The 23,590-nt window shown below is 45.8% G+C and overlaps 1 protein-coding gene across 1 annotated transcript; it reads left to right on the forward strand.

Annotated features, from left to right (window-relative positions):
• Positions 1 to 23,360, forward strand: LOC133077540 (zinc finger protein 530-like). Its single transcript, XM_061172301.1, has 4 exons — positions 1 to 178; positions 3,174 to 3,300; positions 5,198 to 6,529; positions 21,944 to 23,360. The coding sequence occupies exons 1-4, from the start codon at positions 146 to 148 to the stop codon at positions 22,663 to 22,665; spliced, it is 2,214 nt and encodes a 737-aa protein (XP_061028284.1). The 5' UTR covers positions 1 to 145; the 3' UTR covers positions 22,666 to 23,360.
• The last annotated feature ends 230 nt before the right edge of the window (positions 23,361 to 23,590 follow it).

A 23,590-nucleotide genomic window follows, 5' to 3' on the forward strand; every position in this document is an offset into this window, starting at 1 on the left:
TTCGCTCGGTTTTAGGTTCCGCAGCTGTTAGTCGAGACCGAGAAGGTCGGAGAGGAGACGCTGTCCGCGCCAGGCCTGGGATAGGGTCCACTGTGCCCGCGTCCCCCCCTCCTCTCCCGCCGTTCCCCGCCCCGTCCACAGTCCGATGGCGGCGGCGGCGCTGAGGAACTCGCCTCAGGTAAACGCTCGTCCTCCGGCCCTCACCGCCCTCACCCCACAGGACACGAAAGCCCCGAGTGCGGGGCGCCGTCTCACGTGCCCGCAGCCCAGACCCCGGTATTCAGGACGGTGAGGCGGCCGTGGGTGGGGCCCTGTTTCTGACAGACGGTGTGATGGCGCGTGGCAGAGGGTCACAGGCGGAGGGACCGGCAGGTGCAAAGGCTTGGAGGTCGGGTTGAGCCGGGAGGATTCGGGAACTCCGAGATCTGCCTTGTGTGTTCAGGGAACAGAGAAGGTGAGGCAGAGTCTCGCTTGGAATGCCAGGCTGCTATTTTCAGGAGGCCGGGAGCATTGAGAGTTGTGAACAGAAAAGGACTCTCCTGATTTAGGCTTTCAGAAGTTTTCCAAAAGCTGTTCAGAGGGTTAGACTGGTTGCCTCGCGTATAGGTACCAGAATGTGCAGGTGCTTGCAAGGGAGACTGAGCTAGTTCAAGGGAATCTCAAGTCTCCTTTGTTTCTCATGGGAACAGAGAGCAGGGGGCAGGAGTCAGGCCTGGAATGGCGCTCTGAGAAGTTGAGTGTCTATTCTGCAAGTGATGGGAACAATGGGAGGTTTGGAGCGGAGGAGGGAGGTGATCTGATCCAGCTCTTATCAGGCTCCCTGTGACTGCAGAATGGAGAACCGAATGGGGCGGGGGGGGGGGGTGAAGAAGGTGGTAGGAAAACCAGGGAATACGCTACTGCAATAGTCCAGGTGAGTCTTGATGATGTGGACCAGTGTGGTGACCTTGGAGGTGGTAGACATGGTTAGATTCTGAATTCAATTTTTTCATTAGATCTGCTCAGATTTTCTGATTTTGAAGGTGAGAGTAGAAGTCAGGGATGACCGCAAGGTTTTGGGGTGTAGCAGCCAGAGGGATGGAAGCTCCATCAGTTGGGATCTGGAATTTGGTAGTAGGATTAATTTTCTTTTTCTTTTTCTTTTTTTTTTTTTTGACTGTGTTGGGTCTTCGTTGTTGTGCCTGGGCTTTCTCTAGTTGTGGTAAGCGGGGGGCTACTCTTCGTTGCGGTGCGCGGGCTTCTCATCGTGGTGGCTTCTCTTGTTGCGGAGCATGGGCTCTAGGCACACGGGCTTCAGTAGTTGCAGCACGTGGGCTCAGTAGTTGCGGCGCGTGGGCCCTAGAGTGCGCGGGCTTCAGCAGTTGTGGTGCGCGGGCTCAGTAGTTGTGGTGCACAGGCTTAGTTGCTCTGTGGCAATTGGGATTTTCCCGCATCAGGGATCGAACCTGTATCCCCTCCATTGACAGGCGGATTCTTAAGCACTGTGCCACCAGGGAAGCCCCAGAATTAATTTTCAATCGGTATTAGGGTTTTTGTTTTGGCCATGTTAAGTGTATGAGATGTTTCAGAGAACAAATCAGTAGAGGTATTAAGTGGGCAGCTGGACACACAGGTCTAGGTCTCTGGGGAGGGTTTCAGGACAGACACCTGAAGAAGGTGGTGGATAGTATGTGGACCAGGGTGGAGCTGTGTGTCTTGGCTTAGATGGCTAGAACAGAATACTTTTTATTTCTCACAGTTCTAGAAGCTGGGAAATCCAAAATCAAAGTATTGGCAGGTTGGATTCCTGGCGAGGGACTCTCTTCCCGTCTTGCAGATGGTTCCCTTCTCCCTGTATCCTCACGTAGACTTTTCTTGGTAGAAGGAGGTGGAAAGAGCAAGAGATGCCTGTCTTCCTCTTATAAGGGTTCCTTCTTACAACCTAATCTAAACCTGATTACTTCCCAAAGGCCATGCCTCCAACTACCATCACATTTGGGGTTAAGGCTTCAACATAACAAATTTTGGGAGGATGCATACATTCAGTCCATAACACTGTGGGTCACATTTAGTGGCGATAATCTTGGTCATGATAGTGTTAATAACAGCCCAGGAAGGGGAGAGTGGGGTCTGAGGACTGGGCCTTGTCCTTGGGCACCAAGGTGGAGGATGATAGACATCACAAACATAGGTGAAGGAGATAAGTGGTCGTGGGAACAGTGTGGGAAAGAGGATGAGCTACCAGGTGATTTAGATTTCTGAGGGATGAGTGCACATGAGATGGAAATGGCGGCAAAGGAGCAATTGAGGCAAGATTGACAGTGAGGCCAGGACTACTGCTTATTCACTGCTCTGGGCTCACCAGGGTTTTGCTGTGACCTTCTGTTTCTGGGGGGTTTTAGTCAGGTTGGTGGATTAGTTTAAGGGACACAAGTGGTCATCTGGGAGAGTCACTGGACCTGGGGTGGAAAGTGTCTGGGACTCTGTTTTGAATGATGGTTAGGAAGGGAGAGGAAGTCTGTGACGGGAGAGCACATCAAGTGTAGCTCATGTGGAAGAGGTACATGGCTGTATGAGATCCACAAGTGGTTCTGGGTGGCGGAGGTTGAAGCAAGGAGCAGAGTCAGGCAGGACTGCCAATGGCAGTGGGGACCAGTGGAGGTCTGGGTAGTTGGATCCTGTTTGAATTTGCTGAGCACTCTGTATATGCCACGTGTTCCGTGACACGTAGGAAGGAGAGGCAGATGCCTGTGTTGCAGGGCAAGAAAGAGGTGGTGACTGAGAGAGTCACGTTGTACAAAGAGTGATGTGGAAAGGGAGTATAAGCTGATGGCCTGAGGGCCCTGGCACTGAGGACATAAGGGTGAAATGTGAGCCCACACCCTCGGTTTTGTCTGGGAGGCATGATCTGGGCCATCCTAGGAGAATTGCCTCGTAAGAGGGAGTCCTTCCCTGTGTGCTAGGCCCAGAGCATAGATATCATCTGTCTGCCCACCTGTCTGGTGCTGTGGGTGGACAGGGTAATCAAAGGGACCATGAGAAGAGTGTGCATATCAGTGACACCAGGGCCTGGTATCTCCTCTGAGATGAGAAAGTGGCGGGGGGTGGTGAGCAGGGTATGAGTGGGTGGGTGGATGAACTTGGAGTCCTGTGAGAGAAGCTGATCATGGAACAAACTGTCCCCATCATGGCAGGCCTGTGTGACCTTTGAAGACGTGGCCATTTACTTCTCCCAGGAGGAGTGGGGGCTCCTTGATGAGGCACAGAGGTTCCTGTACCATGATGTGATGCTGGAGAACTTTGCACTTACAACATCCCTGGGTAAGGCCTTCATATTCCTCCCAGTGTCCTCAACTGTCCTCTGTCTTTCCCCCTGTCCAAGAGGCAGCTCTGTCCATTCCATGGCTAGACCATGGTCTCTGCTAACTTCCCCACTTGCCTGGCATATGTGCTGTGGGTGCCAGTGCTGAGCTGTGTACACTGCCCCGAGCACTGTACTCCTCAAGCAGCCCCAACGTCTGATACCCCGAGGAATGCAGGGAAGTGTCTGGGAGTCAGTCTGGCAGTCAGCCTAATAGAGCTCACATTTCTTGTCCTCTCCTTGGCAAGATGACTGTGTCCAGATCTATGGTACCTTGTGCCCCAGATTCTTCCCCTTTCCTCTTTTTTTTTGAGATATAATTGGCATAGGACATATTAGTTTCAGGTGTATTACATAATGATTTGGTATTTGTATATATTGCAAAATGCTCACAACAGTAAGTCTAGCTAACATCTATCACCATATAGAGTTACACATTTTTTTCCCCTTGTGATGAGAACTTTTAATTTTAAGACTTTCTTGTGACTGCCTATATCAGGATTGCAGGCATTGTCATTGTCACTACTTATATATATGCTTTTCTTGAAAGACGCTGTTTTGGGATTTTGTTGTAATATTCTTTCCTTTCCTGTGGTCTGCTGTTTCCTGAGTTGCTCTGAGCCAGTGCTGACCACTCACATGTCCTGTCTTTCCCTAAGGACTTGTTTCATTCCGGTCTCACGTAGTTACAGAACTGGGGGGGTGTGGGGAGAGCCCTGATTGCTTTACAGGGTGAACATGGCAAGTTGGTCTCAGAGGAGACCTGGTCCTGGTGAGTGGCAACTGGAGGGGGGACGAGGGGTGGGCATGAAAATGAGGCTGTGTTTAATCATACTGGGAAGCTACCCTGTGTCCACCAGTGTTTTGGTGCAAGTGCCACTGGACGCAAATCATTTCTACACTTTCTTCTGCATACTTGACACTTTTCTGATTTGTCATTTCCAGTTTCTGACTGTCCCCACCTTCCAGACCTGTATGCATCATGTCCCTCTCCACTGCACCATCTGTAGTTTCTCCCACAGTGACTTACACTTATCCAGATACCTTGGAGATGTGGGTTCAGTTCCAGACCACTGCAGCACAGTGAGTCACGCGAATTTTTTTGTTTCCCAGTGCATGTAGAAGTTATGTTTACGTTATACTTTAGTGTATTAAGTGCAGTAGAATTATGCCTAAAAAACAATATACCTACCTTAATTTGAAAGTACTTTTTTGCTAAAAAATCCTAACCATTGTCTGAACCGTCAGTGAGTCATAGTAGTAACATCAAAGATCACTGATCACAGATCGTCATAACAAATAATAATGGGACAGTTTGAAAGATTGTGAGAATTACCAGAATGTGACATAGAGATACAAAGTGAGCAAATGCTATTGGGGAAATGGCACCGATAGACTTGCTGGACGTAATGTTGCCACAAACCTTCAATTTGTAAAGAAAAAAACCAGAATGCAGTATCTGCAAAGGGCAATACAGCAAAGTGCCATGATAACGACATATGCCTGTAAAGTGTTGTGAGGTGTGCACACATTCTTAAATAGTCCTTGAAAACCAGCTACTCAGTTCCAATTGTATTTCCCTGGGCCTGGACACAGCCATCCTTCTGCATAGTATGGACATGTTCCCAGCTGACAAAATCTTGCTGAAGGCTGTTGGCAGAGGAGGGAGTAAGTGATCCTGCCTCTCCTCCCTGTGTTACACCCTGTATTTGTGCCCTTTGTCCTGGAAAGTTACCCACCTTCTGTGATCTTTAGAGGCCCAGTACTGCAGAGCAGCCCTCCCTTCAAATTAGTGCCTCATCCTGAAAACATTCCCATGGATTCATTAGCACTTTATTAGCATTCCTCTGCTTTCAGATTGTCAGTGTGGAGCAGAGGATGAGGAGATCCCTTCTGAGCAGAGTGTTTCTGGAGGAGAATCACAGGTCAGGACTTCTCAGTCAGTTCCATCGACCCAGAAGACTCATCCCTGTGAGAAGTGTGTCTCAGTCTTGAAAGACATTTTGCAGCTGACTGAGCTCCAGTCAGCATATCTTGGGCAGAAACCATACTTTGGTGGGGGGTCCAGCGGCTTCTGGTTGAATGCAAGCCTTCACCAGTATCAGGAGCATGGCAATGGAGAGAAAAACTTTAAAATGGACGTGGACAGGGCCTCGATTGTGACGAGCTGCAGACTGCATGTGTCAGGGAAGCCCTTCCCCTGTGGGGAGGATGGAAAAGACTTCCTAGCTACCTTGGGCCTTCATCAGCACCAGGCCGCTCCCAACAGTGAGAAGCCACACAGCAGCATTGAGTCTGGGGAGGCCTTAAACAATGGAAAAAGTCATAACAAGTGGATTGAATGCAGGGAAGTTTTTGGCAACACTCATATACTTCACCACCAGAGAGTCTGCGCTGGAGAAAGTCTTGATGAGTGTAGCAAATGCAAATACAGATTTGTTCAGCACCAACAAATTCACGTTGGAGAAAGGCCTTATGAGTGTAGTGAATGTGGGAAATTCTTTAGCCGTAAAACCCACCTCATTCGACACTGGAGGGTTCACACAGGAGCAAAGCCTTATGAGTGCAGTGAATGTGGGAGGTCTTTTAGCCAGAAATCTGACCTCATTCAACACCAAAGAGTTCACACTGGAGAAAGGCCTTATGAGTGCAGTGAATGTGGGAAATCTTTTATCCAGAAATCCATCCTCATTAAACACCAGAGAGTTCACACTAATGAAAGGCCTTATAAATGCGATGAATGTGGGAAATCGTTTAGCCAAAGTTCTGGCCTCCTTCGACACAAGAGAGCTCACACAAGAGCAAGGCCTTATGAGTGCAGTGAATGTGGGAAAGCCTTTAACTGTAAAACCCACCTCGTTCGACACTGGAGAGCTCACACAGGAGTTAGGCCTTATGAGTGCAGCGAATGTGGAAAATCTTTTAGTGAGAAATCTGTCCTCATTCAACACCAAAGAGTTCACACTGGAGAAAAGCCTTATGAGTGCAGTGGATGTGGGAAAGCCTTTAGCCAGAAATCTGTCCTCATTCAGCACCAGAGAGTTCACACAGGAGAAAGGCCTTATGAGTGCAGTGAATGTGGGAAATCCTTTAGCCGCAAAACGCACCTCATTCGACACCGGACGGTGCACACTGGAGCAAGACTTTTTGATTGCAGTGAATGTGGGAGATCCTTTACTCAGAGCTCTGGTCTCCTTCGACACAGGAGAGCTCACATGCAATGAGTATAGGAAATCCTTTACCTGCAAATCTGACGTCGGTCAACACCAAAGAGTTCACACTGGAAAAAGGTCTTGCACATGCAGTGAATGTGCTTTTTTCTTACTTAGCATCATTGTATTGGAGGAAAGCCTCTGTGAGGAACCATCTGCGTGAATTGAATCTCGCGTCGGGATATCCACAGACTAGGGATTGATTCACCGTAAGTTTCACGGTTGTGTGGGAAGCATGTGTAACCTGTCCAAGGTCACTGCCAGTTTCTCTGGCAGAAACTATCTCACCTCTAGCATCTGGCAGGCCCTCACAGTTGGCATCAGTCACAAGCGTAGTATGCTCAGAGCAACTGGCTTCTGTGCTGTCCCGTTTGTTGGAGGAAGTCGTGAGTATCCTGAGCCCTTATGGAGTCTTCATTTCCTTTTCTCTGACAAGTTAGGGCATGGACCTGACCTGTGTTGGCCCTGAGAACGCTGTCTGAGTTCTGCTGGCAGCTTGCAGAGAAGAACTAGCTTTTTCAGGGACACAGTTGGTCTCGGGTAGTTGTGATGAATGTTTCCAGCTTCCAAGTCACCCAACCAGAAATTGCCTGTTACACATTGCTCTGGTTTGTGTAATAATAAAGGCCTTTTTGTTTAAGCACCTTAATTTTGGAAATGCTCTTCACTGTGTGGAATAGTTTGAAAGCACAATAGGACCATCAACTTGAGGGTAAATGACTTTCGTGGAGATCCAAACTTTGGATGCCTCAGAGGACATGGTATGATGGCCAAATATAGGGCTCTCGTTTTGGCCTAGTTTGCATTGCTGCCAAGGCCTCCTAGGAAAGACTACTTTGTTATAATTTTTTGCCTGGATGCCAGAGGTCTGTGCATTCTAGTGCTTCTGGAGACAACATGGATTCTTTTTTTTCTTGCGCACAGGGGGTAACACACAATGGCCAGCACTACTGAGGGAAATCTTAACCCCAGTTCTCCTCCAAAGCAGCCATATACCCTGATACCTGGTATTCCATAGGCTAGTGTCCATAGTTGTAGGGCTGCAGGGGCAGGGAAGACCGCAATTGGTACAGAAACACTGGTTACTAGGGAGTGGAGGAGACTGCAGCAAGCTACGTGGAACGTACCGCTTCTAAAGGTACATCCACAAATGTTCTACTGACAATGACTGCAGGATGAGTGTGTCCAGAAATCTCAGGACCTCCAGGTATGTTTATGTTGTGAAGTCATTGGCAGACAAAATAAGGTTTTGGGGGATCCCTCTAGCCTTTCTGAGCTGTTGACCTCAAGGCCTTTGCTATACAGGCAACAGAAGAAGGATGGTGAGATACTGTGGTCCAGGCATGTGGTTTTTGTGACCCAGCCAGCAGTCCTCTTGACTCAACCGGAAATGGCCTTCACTGTTTGCCAGTGTTTCCTGTCCCTGAAGAGAGGCTGCACCTCAAGGCATGAGGAATGAGATAGTGAAGTGATTTTCTGAAGAGTGGGATATTTAGATTTTTATTATGAACCACTTTTTAAACCTGCATGATGGTATAATGGGCATAGAAATGTTGTACGTATTTAAAGTGTACAATTTGATAAGTTTTCACATGTATACACTTGTGAAACCATTATTATGATAATGAGCATATCTGTCACCAGCATATTTTCCTCTGCCCTTTTCTAGTCTCCTTGCTCTCCCTGGCCATACAGACAACCATTTATTTACATTCCTTTACAATAGATTGCGTTTTCTAGAATGTTATGATTGATCATAAAGTGTTTACTTTTTTTTTTTTCTGGCTTCATTGATGCTACAGAATTACTTTGAGAGTCATTCATTGTACTTACATGAACATTCTTATTTCTAAGAATGCTTAGAAATGGAAGCTTTCTCTTCCATGTATAATTGACTATGTTCATCCATTCATCTGTTTATGGATATTTCAGTTATTTCCAGTGTTTAGCTTTTGTAAATAAGAGCTGATATGAACATTAGTTTATAATTACTTATATGGATATGTTTCATTTTTCTTGTATTAATAACTCAGAGTGCAGTACCTCAGTCGTGGGGTAGGTGAATAGTATAACTTTTTAAGAAATTGCCAAACTGTAATCTAAAATGTTTGTGTGTTTTTGCATTCCCACCAGCAGTGTGTGAGACTTCCAGTTCCTTCACACCATTGTCAATACCTGGTAAGGTTACTTTTTAATTTTACCCTTTTAAAATAAGTGTGTAGAGGTAATCCACTGGTTTTAATTGCATTTCCCTAAGGATTTACAACATTGAGCATTATTTCATGTGTTTGCTGTATATATCTTTTTTAGTAAGATGTCTATTCTTTTCTTTGTCCTATTTTCTATTTTGTGAATTTGGCTATTTGCTTTTTAGTTACAATAAGACAAACAACAAAGACATGTTGGTATTTTACTTATTCTTCAATGATGTGAGTGACTTCTTTGCTGCATGGGATAATTGTTTTTGAATACTGGAAGAATATTTTGTTATTTTTTACTTTTTTTTTTTTTTGATGGAATGCACAGTGTGTGGACACCTATACCAAACATTTAAGTTTCATCAGCATTATTAACATATTCTCCATCACTTTTCTAAGTGTAGACATTCAATATACTGCATTCAGTAATACTATAAATCAAGCCTTGGTTTGTAGTGTTTGCCAGTTTCTTTGGTATAAATACCATGAATAATTTCAAACTACCAACCTGATGTCACTGAATAGAGTTGGGAAGAGTTGGCAGTATCACACCATTCTAAACAGAGAAATGATTAGACAGTGATGATGTTTCAATATTTGTAACTTAAAAGAGTTTAATTGATATATAATTGACTTATGTATATATTAAAAATGTCAATTTTGATGTTTTGATGCATAAAATTTCCTTAAGCCCTTTTTAAATTTGTGCTTTTCAACTTATAAGATTTCTGATACAGGATATAGTCTACTGTTTGTAATTGCTATTTTCAAATATATACAAAAGTAGAAAAGACTGTCTTATGGATCCCCAACCTTCTGTCATTGTTTATAGTCATTCGTGTTTCATCTCTCATGCACATTAGTGGGTTCTTTTACTTAAAACCCAGAGATTGTGTCGTTTAATGCATAGTTTCTTGAGAATGCTTCTCTAAAATGTAAGAGTATTTCCATAATGACAATAACTTTCTCACACAAAATAAAAATATTTTAAAGTGTGATAAATATGTTATCAGTGCTGGATTTTATCAATTTTCTCAAAAATATATTTGTTCTTTAAGGCAGACTACAGGCGTACCTTGTTTTATTGTGCTTCACAGATACTATATTTTTTTTTAATAAATTGAAGGTTTGTGGCAACCCTGCACTGAGCAAATCTATTGGCACCATTTTTCAAACAGCATTTCCTCATTTTGTATCTCTGTGTCACATTTTGGTAATTCTCACAAGTTTTCAAACTTTTTCATTATTATTATACTTCTTATGAGATCTGTGATTAGTTACCTTTGATGTTACTTTTTTTTTTTGTCTGCCATGCAGCTTGTGAGATCCTAGTTCTCTGGGCACGCATTGAACCCGGGCCCTCAGCAGTGAAAGCACAGAGTATTAACCACTGGACTGCCAGGAAATTCCCAGTTGGTTTTTTTTGTTACTTTGTTTTTTGTTTTTGTGATGTTACTATTTTAATTGTTTTGGAGCACCATGAGCTGTACGCCTATAAGATGGTGAACTTAATTGATAAATGTGTGTTCTGACTGCTCCACTGATTGGCCATTCCCCTGTCTTTCTCTCTCTCTTTGGCCTCCCTATTCCCTGAGACACAACAATATTGAAATTAGGCCAATGAATAACCCTACAATAACCTCCAGTGTTCCAGTGAAAGGTTGGAGTCACTTCACGTCTTCCACTTTAAATCAGAAGCTAGAAATCATTAAGCTTAATGAGGAAGGCATGTCAAAAGCTAAGAGCTTGTACGTCTGTCGGGAGTGGGCCCAGAACAGTATTTATGTACTTTTTCCAAACTTATATTTTTGGCGTTGCTTGGGCCATGCACCTGTTTGTGTGTTTTTTTAAATTAATAGACTTTTACTTTTTTTTTAAAGTATTTGTTTTTTATTTATTTATTTATTAATGGCTGTGTTGGGTCCTCGTTTCTGCGCGAGGGCTTTCTCTAGTTGTGGCAAGCGGGGGCCACTCTTCATCGCGGTGCGCGGGCCTCTCACTATCGTGGCCTCTCTTGTTGCGGAGCACAGGCTCCAGACGCGCAGGCTCAGTAATTGTGGCTCACGGGCCCAGCTGCTCCACGGCACGTGGGATCTTCCCAGACCAGGGCTCGAACCCGTGTCCCCTGCATTGTCAGGCAGACTCTCAACCACTGCGCCACCAGGGAAGCCCCATGCACCTTTATAGCAATATGCGTATTTACTAGGAGAGTCAGGATCCAGCAAAAGGAACAGCAGAAGCCAATGTACTTTGAGATTCTAATTTTGAGCTCATCCACTTAGAGCTACTGGGGCAAAGCTTTAAGGCTTCGAAGCCACCAAGGAGGCAGGTAGTGCTGAGGGAAACCCCTCTGGCTACTCTATGAAAATAGAAGACAAGTTTATATCCAGCAACGACCAGGAAATATTTCAGTCCAAACACTGTCATTTCCTGAGGGATCCCTTTGGAGAAAAGAACTAAGCAGTTGGCTAGGACAAGTTGGTTGAGGATTTGGTCTGTGGGTGTGAGACTTCTTCCAGTGATCAAAGTGAAAGTATAAAAACAAAGAAGTGAGGAGTTTCCCAGGATCCCAACTTTCATCTGAGTGAGGAGGATAATCACCCAGTCCAGGTTAGTAGAAACCATCACATCAATAACTTAGGGATAATGTTTAATCGGAGTCAGAAGAATCAAATTGATATTTGATGCCAGGACAGTAACTGCAGGGGTAATATCCATGCAGGTGTGGAAAGGAGTCATCTGGACACTAATGCAGTCACCCAGAGGCAGAGCTCTCCCCCAGTCCCTGGGGCTCCAGGTATTCCTGCATGCTGGCAGGTTGTGTTCCTTTCTGGAGGCTCTGGGGAACCAGATTCTTGCTTGTTTGGGTTGTTGGCAGAGTTCAATTCTACGTGGTTGTAGAACTGAGGACTCTCAGCTCCCTAGATGCTCTCTGGTTGTGTTGAGGGCATCTGCGAAGTCCCAGTTTCTTCAAAGAGGTTTTTGTGTGACTGACAGCTCTGACCTTTCCATCTTGCTGAGTCAGGACTAAGGTTGCTGGCTGTCAGACGTGTACTGTCCTTAGCTCCTACGGTTCCTCTCCCGTCCTAGCACAAAGCTGTTATCTCAAAACCAGCAATAGGGCATCAAACGCCCTTATCGTACTGCCATATCTCTGACTCTGATGTCTGCAACTTTCTCCCTGCAGCTGGGATAGTTTCTCCACTCTTTTAAATTAGTTAATTAATTAATTAATTAATTAATTTATGTTTTTGATGGGTTTTGCTGGATGTTACAAGTACTTTTGTTTTTTTAATTAATTAATTAATTTTTATATTTGGCTGCATTGGGTCTTCGTTGCTGCGCGCGGGCTTTCTCTAGTTGCAGCGAGTGGGGGCTACTCTTCATTGTGGTGCGCGGACTTCTCATTGCAGTGGCTTCTCTTGTTGCAGAGCATGGGCTCTAGGCACCCGGGCTCAGTAGTTGTGGCTCACAGGCTCAGTAGTTGTGGCGCATGTGCTTAGTTGCTCTGCAGCATGTGGGATCCTCCTGGACCAGGGCTCGAACCCGTGTCCCCTGCATTGGCAGGCGGATTCTTAACCACTGCGCCACCAGGGAAGTCCTAGTTTCTCTACTTTTAAAGACTTATCTGTATTTTTTTTTAAGATTATTTTCTTTGTATTGTAGTAAAAAATACATAACATTAAATTTATCATCTTAACCATTTTTAAATGTACTGTTCAGCAGGGTTAGATACATTCACATTGTTGTGCAACAGATCTTAGGGGCTTATAAAGACAAGGAAAGGAGGTTTACATTACAAAGAATTTTAATTGGAATTGGAGGCAGAAAATAGTCTTGGCTGAACATGATTGACTGCTAAGTCCATCACTGAAGGGAGGTCAAAGTCCGTTACTGTGACAGGTTCTTGCAGAGCTCTTGGAAGATTTGTGGTTTGACCCAGATCAGAAGTTCATGGTTCTACCCGTTGAGGACGTGTGTCAGGTTCACCTCCTTAATGGACTCCCAGCACCATTTTATTTTTTTAAACACTTTTAAAAGAATGTTTTATTTATTTATATTTTAAAAGTTTGTTTATTTTTGGCTGTGTTGGGTCTTCATTGCCGCGCGTGGTCTTTCTCTAGTTGCGGCAAGGGGGGGCTACTCTTCGTTGCGGTGTACGGGCTTCTCATTGAGGTGGCTTGTCTTGTTGCGGAGCAGAGGCTGTAGGTGTGTGGGCTTCAGTAGTTGTGGCTTGCAGGCTCAGTAGCTGTGGTGCACGGGCTTAGTTGCTCCGTGGCATGTGGGATCTTCCTGGACCAGGGATCGAACCCGTGTCCCCTGCATTGGCAGGCGGATTCTTAACCACTGAGCCACTAGAGAAGTCCCCCAGCACCATTTTAAAAGCCTTGACATAAGTGACTCCATTTTGTTTCACATTTCACACTTGGGATTAGAACAAAAACACTGACGGAAGAGACATGTTCCTATGAGACCTCAGTGCACATGAATTAAAGTGTTTCTTTTTGTCCTGTTAATCTGTCTTGTGTCAGGTTTTTTTTTTTTTTGGCCACACTGCCCGGCATTCAGGATCTTAGTTCCTGGACCAGGGATCTAACCCACGCCCCCTGCAGTGGAAGCGTGGAGTTTTAACCATTAGACGGCCAGGGAAGTCCCTTGTGTCAATTTTATTATTAGTCCAGCCACAAGAACTCAAGAGGGGTAGAGGGGGAAATTTCCCCCTCCCTGACATAGCCTTGCCTCAGTCTCCCATAGTCACAGTACCCATTGCTTTCAGATATTCCATATTGGGCATAGATGCTCTGACACAATAGAAATGGATTAAAATTAAGACTTTGACATTTACAAATTGGCTTGATAAATGTGACCCCATGTAAGTCAAAACAGGACCTTCAAGGATTAAAACTTATGTGTAATAAAATGGTGATTATACCCCACTGCTTCTCCATTTACAGTCCAATTTTGCTTGTTCTTAAATCTGAAAAAAATAATGAGCACCACTTGATAGATTACTGCAACCTTAATGCTATGGTCCTGTCCATCAAGGTTCCATATCCAATACCCAGTAAAAGTTACTGATTCTGTTCAATCAACAACGGGTGAATATTTTTTGCTCTATAGATTTGGCTGACATGTTCTGTTCAGTGCCTGTTTCAATAGCCTCTACTGCAATTTGTTTCTACCTTAAGAGGGATACAATACACCTTTTCCTGGCTACTCCAACATATTCGTCATTCCAAATTTTACTTCCAAATTAAAATCAGCAGGCACTCCTGATAGTGCCCTCAGAAACTCTACCATAGAGGATTTGGCAATTTCTCCTTAAACCTGCTGGAGTCTGGACACATGATGGCTGTAAGTTGACCAAGGGCTTCTGATACAAGAAGCTGGCCTTCTCTGCCCATGATGTCTGCCATTAAAACCACCGATGACTGGCTACCTCCTGGGTCTTCTGGAAATAGAGGCTCTCACAGACCCTGAGCCTGTGACTCTCCGTATTCAGCTGCCCATCATGCTTTGAGTCATGGAAACAACACAGTCCAATCTCAGCACAGCTACCGAGGCCTCTGTAGATTAAAAACAGCCTGGAAACAAACCTGGAACCTCTGGCATATTCCACCTGTAGGAGTGGTGGCATCCTCTCTCTTTAGTCACTTGCCAGATTCCATGGTGCTGGAAGGTCACCTCCATTCAGGCCCCTTGTCTACCTGGAGAGCCCCTTGGGATTAACTGAGTGAACTGCAGTGGAAGATGAACAGCACTGCCAACCATCAGACATGGTGGAGCTCAGTGAAATGTTGCTTCTTTCCATCCTTTAGCCAGGACATCCCTGATAAAACACAGGACCCAAGGGACAACACCCTTGGGCAAACTTCAGGCAAGAATCTTAGCATGGGGTGACCTGGCTCACAATGGCCACATCTCCACATTTATTATAAACTGTTGGGTCATTACTTAAAAATTGTCCCCTCGGTAAAAATAGCAAGAACCTCTAGGAATCTCTTGCCTCACAGTTAAATCAAAATCACACGTCTCCACATGTATTAACGCCACAATATGAGGTCTTGCCAGGACATTCCTTTTTCACTTCGGAGTTATAATTTGAACCTAAACTTCCTCCACGAAAAAACCAAAAACCTGTCAAGTGCAGCTGCACACCATTCTTGTGACTTGATTTTTCTGCTACTGGTCTGAGTACTTTTATCAATTTTCAAGAAGCTCCAACCCTCCAAGGAAGCCATTGTTTCAACTAAACATGGCAAATGCTGAGGTGCACATCAACTCAAGCGGGTAACCTCTTAGAAGGGACACTCGCATCCAACATCCCAGACAACATCATCCTGGCCCAGGAGCTCATTGCTGGAGATGACATCACCTCAGATGATAACAGTTCAAATGACGTTGTCCCAACCCAAGACCTCGAAGTTGGAGTTGACTTCACCCCTTACACTAAAATCTTCACCCCGGCAATGCCCATGGACTGCCTCTCCTAAGGCACAAATTGGACGCAGGACATGTATTGCATCTCTTCCTTTCTTTTATTATTATTTTTAAAGGCATCATTTATTTATTGAGGCTGCGTTGGGTCTTCGTTGCTGCACACGGGCTCTCTCTAGTTTCAGAGAGCAGGGGCTACCCTTTGTTGCGGTGCGTGGGCTTCTCATTGTGGTGGTTTCTCGTTGTGGAGCACGGGCTCTAAGGTGCGTAGGCTTCAGTAGTTGTGGCGCAGGGCCTTAGTTGCTCCGCAGCATGTGGGATCTTCCTGGAGCAGGGCTCGAACCTGTATCCCCTGCATTGGTTACGTGCATGTAAAGAACAATAAATAAAAGCTGTGAGTCAAGTTTATTCAGTATCTTACTGAGAACTATCGCCCAGGAGACAGCCTCTCAGATAGCTCTGAGAAACTGTTTCGAAGAGAAAAGAAGGGAGGTCAGGGGACTTCCCTGGCAGTCCAGTGGTTAAGACTCTGCACTTCCAGTGCAGGAGGTGCAGGTTCCATCCCTGGTCAGGGAACTAAGATCCCACATGCCACTAGTCACGAGGAATTTTAGTTAATGGTTTTAGTGTTTTTCTAAGTATGGGAAGATGCAAGAATCCAGGTTCATAAAAAATTTCTCCTCAAAAAATGTAACTTTCTGAAAGCCTGTTCTGCCAGTTTTCCCAGAGCACAGACTGCCTCATTCCTTATCTCTGCCCTGATCTTTTTTCAGGGTGTGCTGGGGATCAGTGACTGCATTGGCTAATGACTCAATCCTTATAGATCCAGATGGCTAGCAGCATTCTTTAGTTGGCACTAACAATGTACATATTTTATGTCCAAATGACTTTATGGAATTGTTTGTCCATTTGTATCTGTAGACTTTGTTTTATTTTATTTTATTTTTAACATCTTCATTGGAGTATAATTGCTTGACAATGGTGTGTTAGTTTCTGCTTTATAACAAAGTGAATCGGCTATACATATACATATATCCCCATTATCTTCTCCCTCTTGCGTCTCCCTCCCACCCTCCCTATCCCACCCCTCTAGGTGGTCACACAAAGCACGGAGCTGATCCCCCTGTGCTATGCGGCTGCTTCCCACTAGCTATCTATTCTACATTTGGTATTATATATAAGTCCATGCACTCTTTCACTTCGTCCCAGCTTACCCTTCCCCCTCCCCGTGTCCTCAAGTTCATTCTCTACATCTGAGTCTTTATTCCTGTCCTGCCCCTAGGTTCTTCATTTTTTTTTTTTTTTTTTTTAGATTCCATGTATATGTGTTAGCATATGGTATTTATTTTTCTCTTTCTGACTTACTTCACTCTATATGACAGACTCTAGGTCCATCCACCTCACTACAAATAACTCAGTTTCGTTTCTTTTTATGGCTGAGTAATATTCCATTGTATATATGTGCCACATCTTTTTTATCCATTCATCTGTCGATGGACACTTAGGTTGCTTCCATGTCCTGGCTATTGTAAATAGAGCTGCAGTGAACATTGTGGTACATGATTCTTTTTGAATTATGGTTTTCTCAGGGTATATGCCCAGTATGTATCTGTAGACTTTGGGAGCACCTACAATATTACTTTTACCGTCTGGGAACATGCTTCATGGGGTCTGAAATAGTATTTCTGAAAACTTTTAGTGATTATTTGCAGACAACACTCCCCGTAAGTCTCCCTACAGCCACTCTAAGAAGTAACGAAAGCCTCCCCTCCAGCCTAGTTAGATCCCTCACAGTGCCTCTGGGTTTGTGGGGGTGGGACCACCAGCTAGAGCCCTAGCTAGACCTCTGAGAACTACATTTCCTAGAGGACTGTGCGCCGAGAGGCAGCGTATCTAAGCCAATGAAAACCCAGGGTAAAGACATTCCTGCGCATGCGCTTCTCATCGGGGAGGGACTTCCGGCCTCCTCCTCGTGGCGGCCATTTTAATTGCTCTGGATTTGTTCTAGTTCCGGAGCGCTCCGTGGGGGCTGAGATGACTGAACTAAGCAGGTCCGAGTGGAGGTGTCCCCGTTGCACAGAGGCGGGTCTGAGTTTCGGCGACACCGCCCGGGGTGTCCCGCGTCAGACCCTGGATAGGGCCGGCCGTGGCTGGGTCCCCTCTGTTCTCCCGCCCCTACCGGCCCAGCTCCGCGCACAGAGTCTGATGGCGATGGCGGCGCTAAGGGACCCGCCTCAGGTAAAGGCTCGTCCTCCGGGCCCTCACCGCCCTCCCCCCACCAGACACTAAATCCCCTGCCCACATGCCCGCAGCCCAGGCCGTGGTGTCCAGGACTGTAAGGCGGTCGTGGATGGGCTCTGTTTCTGACAGTGTGATGGCGCGTGGGAGAGGGTGACAGGCAGAGGGACCGGCAGGTGCAAAGGCTTGGAGGTGAGACTGAGGCGGGAGGATTCGGGAAACCTGGAACTGTCTTGTATTTGCATGGAGCGGAGAGTGTGAGGTGGACTCACACCTGCACTGTCAAGCTGAGGGTTTTGTACCTCCGTTCTGAGGACCATGGCAGCCATGGTGGGTTGTGAAGAGAAGAGGGATATAGTCTGATTTAGGGTTTTAAAAGCTTTCCAAGAGCTACTCTGAGGGAGAACAGATTGGAATGGGGGTGATGAGGGTAGTGAGGCACAGGGAGGTTGAGTCCTTGTCCAACATAGAACTGGGAAGAGGCAGCACTGAGGTCTGAAGCAGAGAGTTTAGTCTTTTAGCCCAAGGTCATCTGGCCTCCAGGGCTGGCGAGGGGTACAGGGAGTTTTGAGCCCCTTAGAATACACCTTTATGGCTTGCTTCTGCCCACAGGTCCCCATGGCTGAGGAAGCACTTATGGAACCTACACAGGGAAGTGGAGGGTGTCCCAGGCCCTCACTGGTTTGGATCTCACTCATATGAACTTGAGATTGTGGTGTCGTGGGACTCTTCACCTGCCATTCTCCCAGCCCTTGGGTTTGGGGACCTGGGAGAAATCCTCTAGACGCATTCTAGTCCAGGCCAAGGGTTTCATGGAAGAGTTACTTTCTGGTCATCTGTGGAAAATGGTGTAGAAGGTTATCCCAGAAACAGGTACCAGCATGTTCAAATGTTTGGTAGTGTGTCCACAAACTGGGAACAGGGCACAGCAGGTCTCCTTTCTTTTAGCAACAGAGAGCAAGGGGACAGGAGTCAGTCTTGTAATGTGGCTGTCTGAGAAGTTGAGCATCTATTGTGGAGGTAATGGGAGATTTGGAACAGAGGAGGGAGATGATCTTACTTAGGTCTAAACAGGCTCCATCTGGTTACAGAGTGGAAAACAGACTTTGGGAGGAGGAAGGTTGGCCAGGGAGGAGGGTACTGCAGAAGTCCTGGTGCGTGTTCATGGACCAGAGTAGTGGCTGTGGAGTTGGAAGAAGTGGTTGGATTCTGTATCTATTATTTAAGAAGGGCTGCCCAGATTTTCTGATTTTGAGGGTGGGAGAGAGAACGGTAAGAGTCAGTGATGGCACTAAAGTTTTGGTCTTAGCAGCTGAAAGACTGGAAGCTTCATTAACTGAGATGATATAATCAGTAGTAAGAGTGATTTTCATTGGGGATATCAGGAATTTTGTTTTTGGCTGTGTTAAAATTATGAGATTCTTCAGAGAACAGATGAGTAGTGGCATCAGGTGGGCAGCTGGACACAGAGGTCTGGAAATCTGGGGCGTGGTTCAGGATGGAGACATCTGAAAGTGGTGGCTAGTGTCTGCACCAGTGTGGAACTATGGATTGTATTTAGAAAGTGGAATTCAGACCATGGTGATAATGTTATTAGCAGGTCAGAAAGAAGTGTATGAGTTCCGAGAATTGATCTATTGCTTGGGCACCTGGTTGGGGGTTATGGACATCATAAACACAGATGTGGGAGAGAAATAGCCGTGAAGGGAGTATGTGTGGGACTGGAGGTGTTGGCAGGTATCCAAGACTTCCAAAGGAAGAGTAGACAGACAGATGCAGAGGCAGAGAACTAATAGAGATAAGATGCATTTGCTAGAATTTTGTGGTGAGCTTTGGTGGGATGTTTCAGTACATAATGTAGATAACATAATGGGCAAATGTGGTCATCTGTGAGAATCACTATGCCTAGTGTGGGTACCATTGTGGCTGGGATTTTAATGAGAGTTAGGTGGAGAGAGGAGGATTGTGGCTGCTGAGGGAATGAGTACAGCCTAGAAGTAGGAGAGGGTTATGGGTATCTGAAATTCACATATGGTTCTGTATGACTGATGTTGAAGCTAGAATTAGAAACAGGCAGAAAGGCCTTCAAATGGTGTTGGGATCCATCAGAGGTCTTGGGTAGAACTGGATTCTGTTTGAATTTGCCAGATTCTCTGGGGTGAGTCTAGGAAGATGACTATAGTGTGGGACAGGGAGTTGGCAGTGGCTGTGAGGATGCAACCATGGGGTCTGGAGATGTGAGAGAGGTACATGTGGAGAGAGGGAGCATGAATTGATGGCCCCTGGGACCTGGTACAGGGGACTTAAGGGTGATGGATGACTCCACATTTTATTGTGAGGCATGATATGGAAGACCCCCCAGAAATTGCCTGGCAGGAAGAGATGGAGCCATGCAGTTCTGTCCCTGAGCATCTCTCTGATGACATCTCTTTGCCTACCTGTCTGTAGTTGCTGAGGGCTGGGCACAGTGATTATTGGAACCGTGAGGAGAGAGCAGTACCAATGGCATCAGGTTCTGATATCTCATCTGAAGTGGGGAGCCTGGAAGAAACTTGGGCATGGGCTGGATGTGTGCAGGATGGATTGTGGGTCCTCAGGAGAGAGGACCAGTGGTTTCATCTGTCCCCATCATGACAGGGCAGTGTGACTTTGGAGGACGTGGCTGTGTACTTCTCCTGGGAGGAATGGAGTCTCCTTGATGAGGCTCAGAGACACCTGTACCATGATGTGATGCTGGAGATCTTTACACTTATATCCTCACTGGGTAAGGCCTGCACACCCACCCCTATGACCTGGGCTAGACTTTGCCTTTCTGCTTTTCCTTAGGGGCTGCTCTGTCCTTCTTGCATCCAAACCATGGGGACTACTTCCTTTCCTAGTTCCTTTGGAAGGTGCTGCTGTTGCTAGGGCTGGGTTGTTTGCACTGCCCTTTTCTCTCCTTGGAGACCTAATACCTGCTGCTCCGAAGCCTAGTAGGAAGCCAAATGGGTCCCATCTTGCTTGCTTCCTCCCTGCTTGGGTGACTTTCCAGATCCATGGTTCCTAGGTTTTGCTCCCTTCTTCTGACAGTTCTTTCATGTCTGTCTGTGCCAAGAATTGCATGTCACTGGCCATGGGCACTACTTAGGTGCACCATGAGCTGTTTTTGTGATACCCTCATCTGAGGTTCTTTTTGTAACATTTAGTTTTCTTTTCTGTGCTCTGTTATGTGATGTTTCTTTGGGCTGGAATTGGCCACTTGCCTGTCCTGTCTGTCCCTTAGGACTTGAATTTTCTAAGTCCCATGTAGTTAATGTGGGTTGCAGGGGAGAGTCTTGGGTGCTTCATAGAATGGCCCACTGTGGCACAATGGGCTAGAGGGGGCCTGGCAAGGACATGACATCAGGGCTGTGTTCACATCATACCAGGAACCTGTTCAAACTAGTGTTTTGGTGCCCCTGCTGGGTGCCACACCTCATTTCCGTCTCTTCTTCCCCATTCTTTATAGTCGGCCAGCTTGTCACTTTAACTCTGACTTCTGGCCCCTGGCTATACCCAACTTTCCTGCCTCCACCTGTTACGTATTCTTCTCTACTGCTGCCTCTGCAGTGTTCTCCAGTGTTGGCGCACATGTAACAGGTGGTGTGCACATATCCTTGATAGTCCTTGAACACCAGTTAGTCATTTGCAAATGGATTTTTCTATCCCTGGACAAAAATTTCTGTACAACACTCACATGTTAGCAGCAGCTAAGGCACTGCTCAAGGTGTGAGGAGTGAGTTGAAAACTGCCTGCCTCTCCTCACTGTGCTGCATCACATTCTTAACATTTTTTCATCTTGTGAGACTTCCCTACTTCTGTAACCTTTTAGAGTCCCAGTACTGCAAAACAGCCCCTTCCTCATCCTGACTCCAACTCCATCATCCTGAAAACCACCTCATGTATTCATTCTTTGGTGTGTCAGACACATATTTGTGATGTGGCTGCCACCAGTCCCCAAAGTGAAGTCCCCACGTACTTCATTAGCATTTTTCTGTTTTCAGGTTGTTTGTGTGGCATAGAGAATGACAAGGCTCCTTCAGGACAGAGTGTTTCTGAGGAAAGAATGCCACAAATCAGGACTCTAAAGCCAGATCCGTCAACCCAGAAAGCTCATCTCTGTGAGATGTGTGTTCCTGTCATGAAGGACGTTTTGTACCTGGCTGAGCATCAAGGAACGTATACTGGGCAGAAATCGTGTACATGTGTAGCATGTGGGGAACAATTCTGTTTCAGGGTGAATCTTCACCAACACCAGAAGGAGCACAGTGGGGAAAAACCCTGCAGCAAGGGTATGAACAGGACCTCCTTTGTGAAGAGCTACAGAATCTATTTGTCAGGGAAGCCTTTCACCTGTGGGGAGGGTGGAAAGGACACCGTGGGCCTTTTCCAGTACCAGGCCACTCCCAAAGCGGTACTGAGTATACACAGCAGTACTGGCTGTGAGGAGGCCTTTCACTGTGGAAAAAGTCCTTACAAGTGTGGTGAATGTGGGAAAGCCTTCTGCCGCAAACGTACACTTGTTCAGCACCAAAGAATTCACTCTGGAGGACTGTATGAGTGCAGTGAATGTGGGAAAACCTTCACTTACAAGCACACATTTCTTCGGCACAAGACGCTTCATACTGGAGAAAGGCCTTTTGAATGCAGTGAATGTGGGAAGGCCTTCAGGTTCAAATATAAACTTGTTCAGCACCAGCGTATTCACACTGGAGAAAGGCCTTATGAGTGTGCCGAATGTGGGAAAGCTTTTGGGTGCAAATCCAAACTTGTTCGGCACCAGAGAATTCACACTGGAGCAAGGCCTTATGAGTGTACTGAATGTGGCAGATTCTTTAGACAAAGCTCCAGCCTTGTTCAGCACCAGAGAATTCACACAGGAGCAAGGCCTTATGAATGTGGTGAATGTGAGAAATCTTTTAGCCAAAGCTCCAGCCTCATTCAGCACCGCAGAATTCACACTGGAGAAAGGCCATATGAATGCAGTGAATGTGGGAAATCCTTTAGCCAAAGCTCCAGCCTCATTCAACACCGAAGAGTTCATACAGGAGCAAGGCCTTATGAGTGCAGGGAATGTGGGAAATCCTTTAGCCAAAGCTTCAGCCTCATTCTACATCGGAGAATTCACACTGGAGAAAGACCTTATGAATGTGGTGAATGTGGAAAATCTTTTAGCCAAAACTACAGCCTCATTCAGCACCATAAACTTCACACTAGATAAAGGCCTCAAGAGTACAGCCAACATGAGAAAGCCTTCAGTTAACAGTCTGCTCTGATTCAACACCAAAATCTCACAACTCAGATCTAAGTTTTAGGAATTCAGCTAATGTGGAAAAAATACCTTCTGCGTGAGGAAATCTACATAAGATAATGGCCTTAGACCTTCAGGGAATGTGCTATCTCTTTGCTCAGTTTGATAGCACTAGAGAGCCTCTATGAGGAGCCATCTGCCATGAGTTCCAGGTATGTGAGAAATTTTCAGGAGTGGCATTTCATATTTTACCTGCTCAGGAACCTTGCCATAATTAAGTCACTGCCAGGTTCTGTGGCAGAAGTCAACTCGCCTCTACCATCTGGCAGGTCCTCATAGTGTGCATCAGTCACCACAGCATGCTCAGAGAAGACAGATGTTTGTGCTCTCTCTCCCATTCTCTAGAGGAAATCATAGTCCAAGCCCCTAGGGAGTTCCCATTCCCTTCTCTCTAACTAGTTATGGCACGGACCTGACCCAGTTTGGGCCCAAAGGACCCAGTCTGGGAACTGCTGGTGGCTTGTAAAGTTTTCCTTCTTCATGGCGTTGTTGGTCTTAGGTGATACTTTTGAAGCATTTTCTATCCTCCAAGTCGCCAACCTGGGAACGATCTGCTGCATATTGCTCTGATTTGTATAATAATAAAAATCTTATTGTTTAAGTCACCTTTAATCTTAACAGTTTTATTCACCATGTGGGGTAGTTGAAAACAGAATTTGAAAAAAACAAAATAGAATTTGGCTTTGCTAGTGTGAACAGGTGGACAGGTTTCATGAGGGTCTCAGGGAACAGTATGGTGTAAGAAAGTCTGTCTTACTGCAGTTTTTGTCTAAGCTGTATTCCTGTCTGTGGTAAAATAAAAAAGTAAATATTTGATGTTTGTCCCCGGTTCCTG

This window comes from Eubalaena glacialis, chromosome 18, assembly GCF_028564815.1.
Source record: "Eubalaena glacialis isolate mEubGla1 chromosome 18, mEubGla1.1.hap2.+ XY, whole genome shotgun sequence".
NCBI classification, from domain to species: Eukaryota; Metazoa; Chordata; class Mammalia; order Artiodactyla; family Balaenidae; genus Eubalaena; species Eubalaena glacialis.

Bases quoted from the DNA above. Each gene is read 5' to 3' on its own strand.
- LOC133077540 (XM_061172301.1), top strand. From the start codon at position 146: ATGGCGGCGGCGGCGCTGAGGAACTCGCCTCAG. The intron at 179-3,173 runs GTAAACGCTCGT...CCATCATGGCAG, and splicing joins CGCTGAGGAACTCGCCTCAG to GCCTGTGTGACCTTTGAAGA. The intron at 6,530-21,943 runs GTCTCCTTCGAC...AATGTGGGAAAG, and splicing joins ATCCTTTACTCAGAGCTCTG to CCTTCTGCCGCAAACGTACA.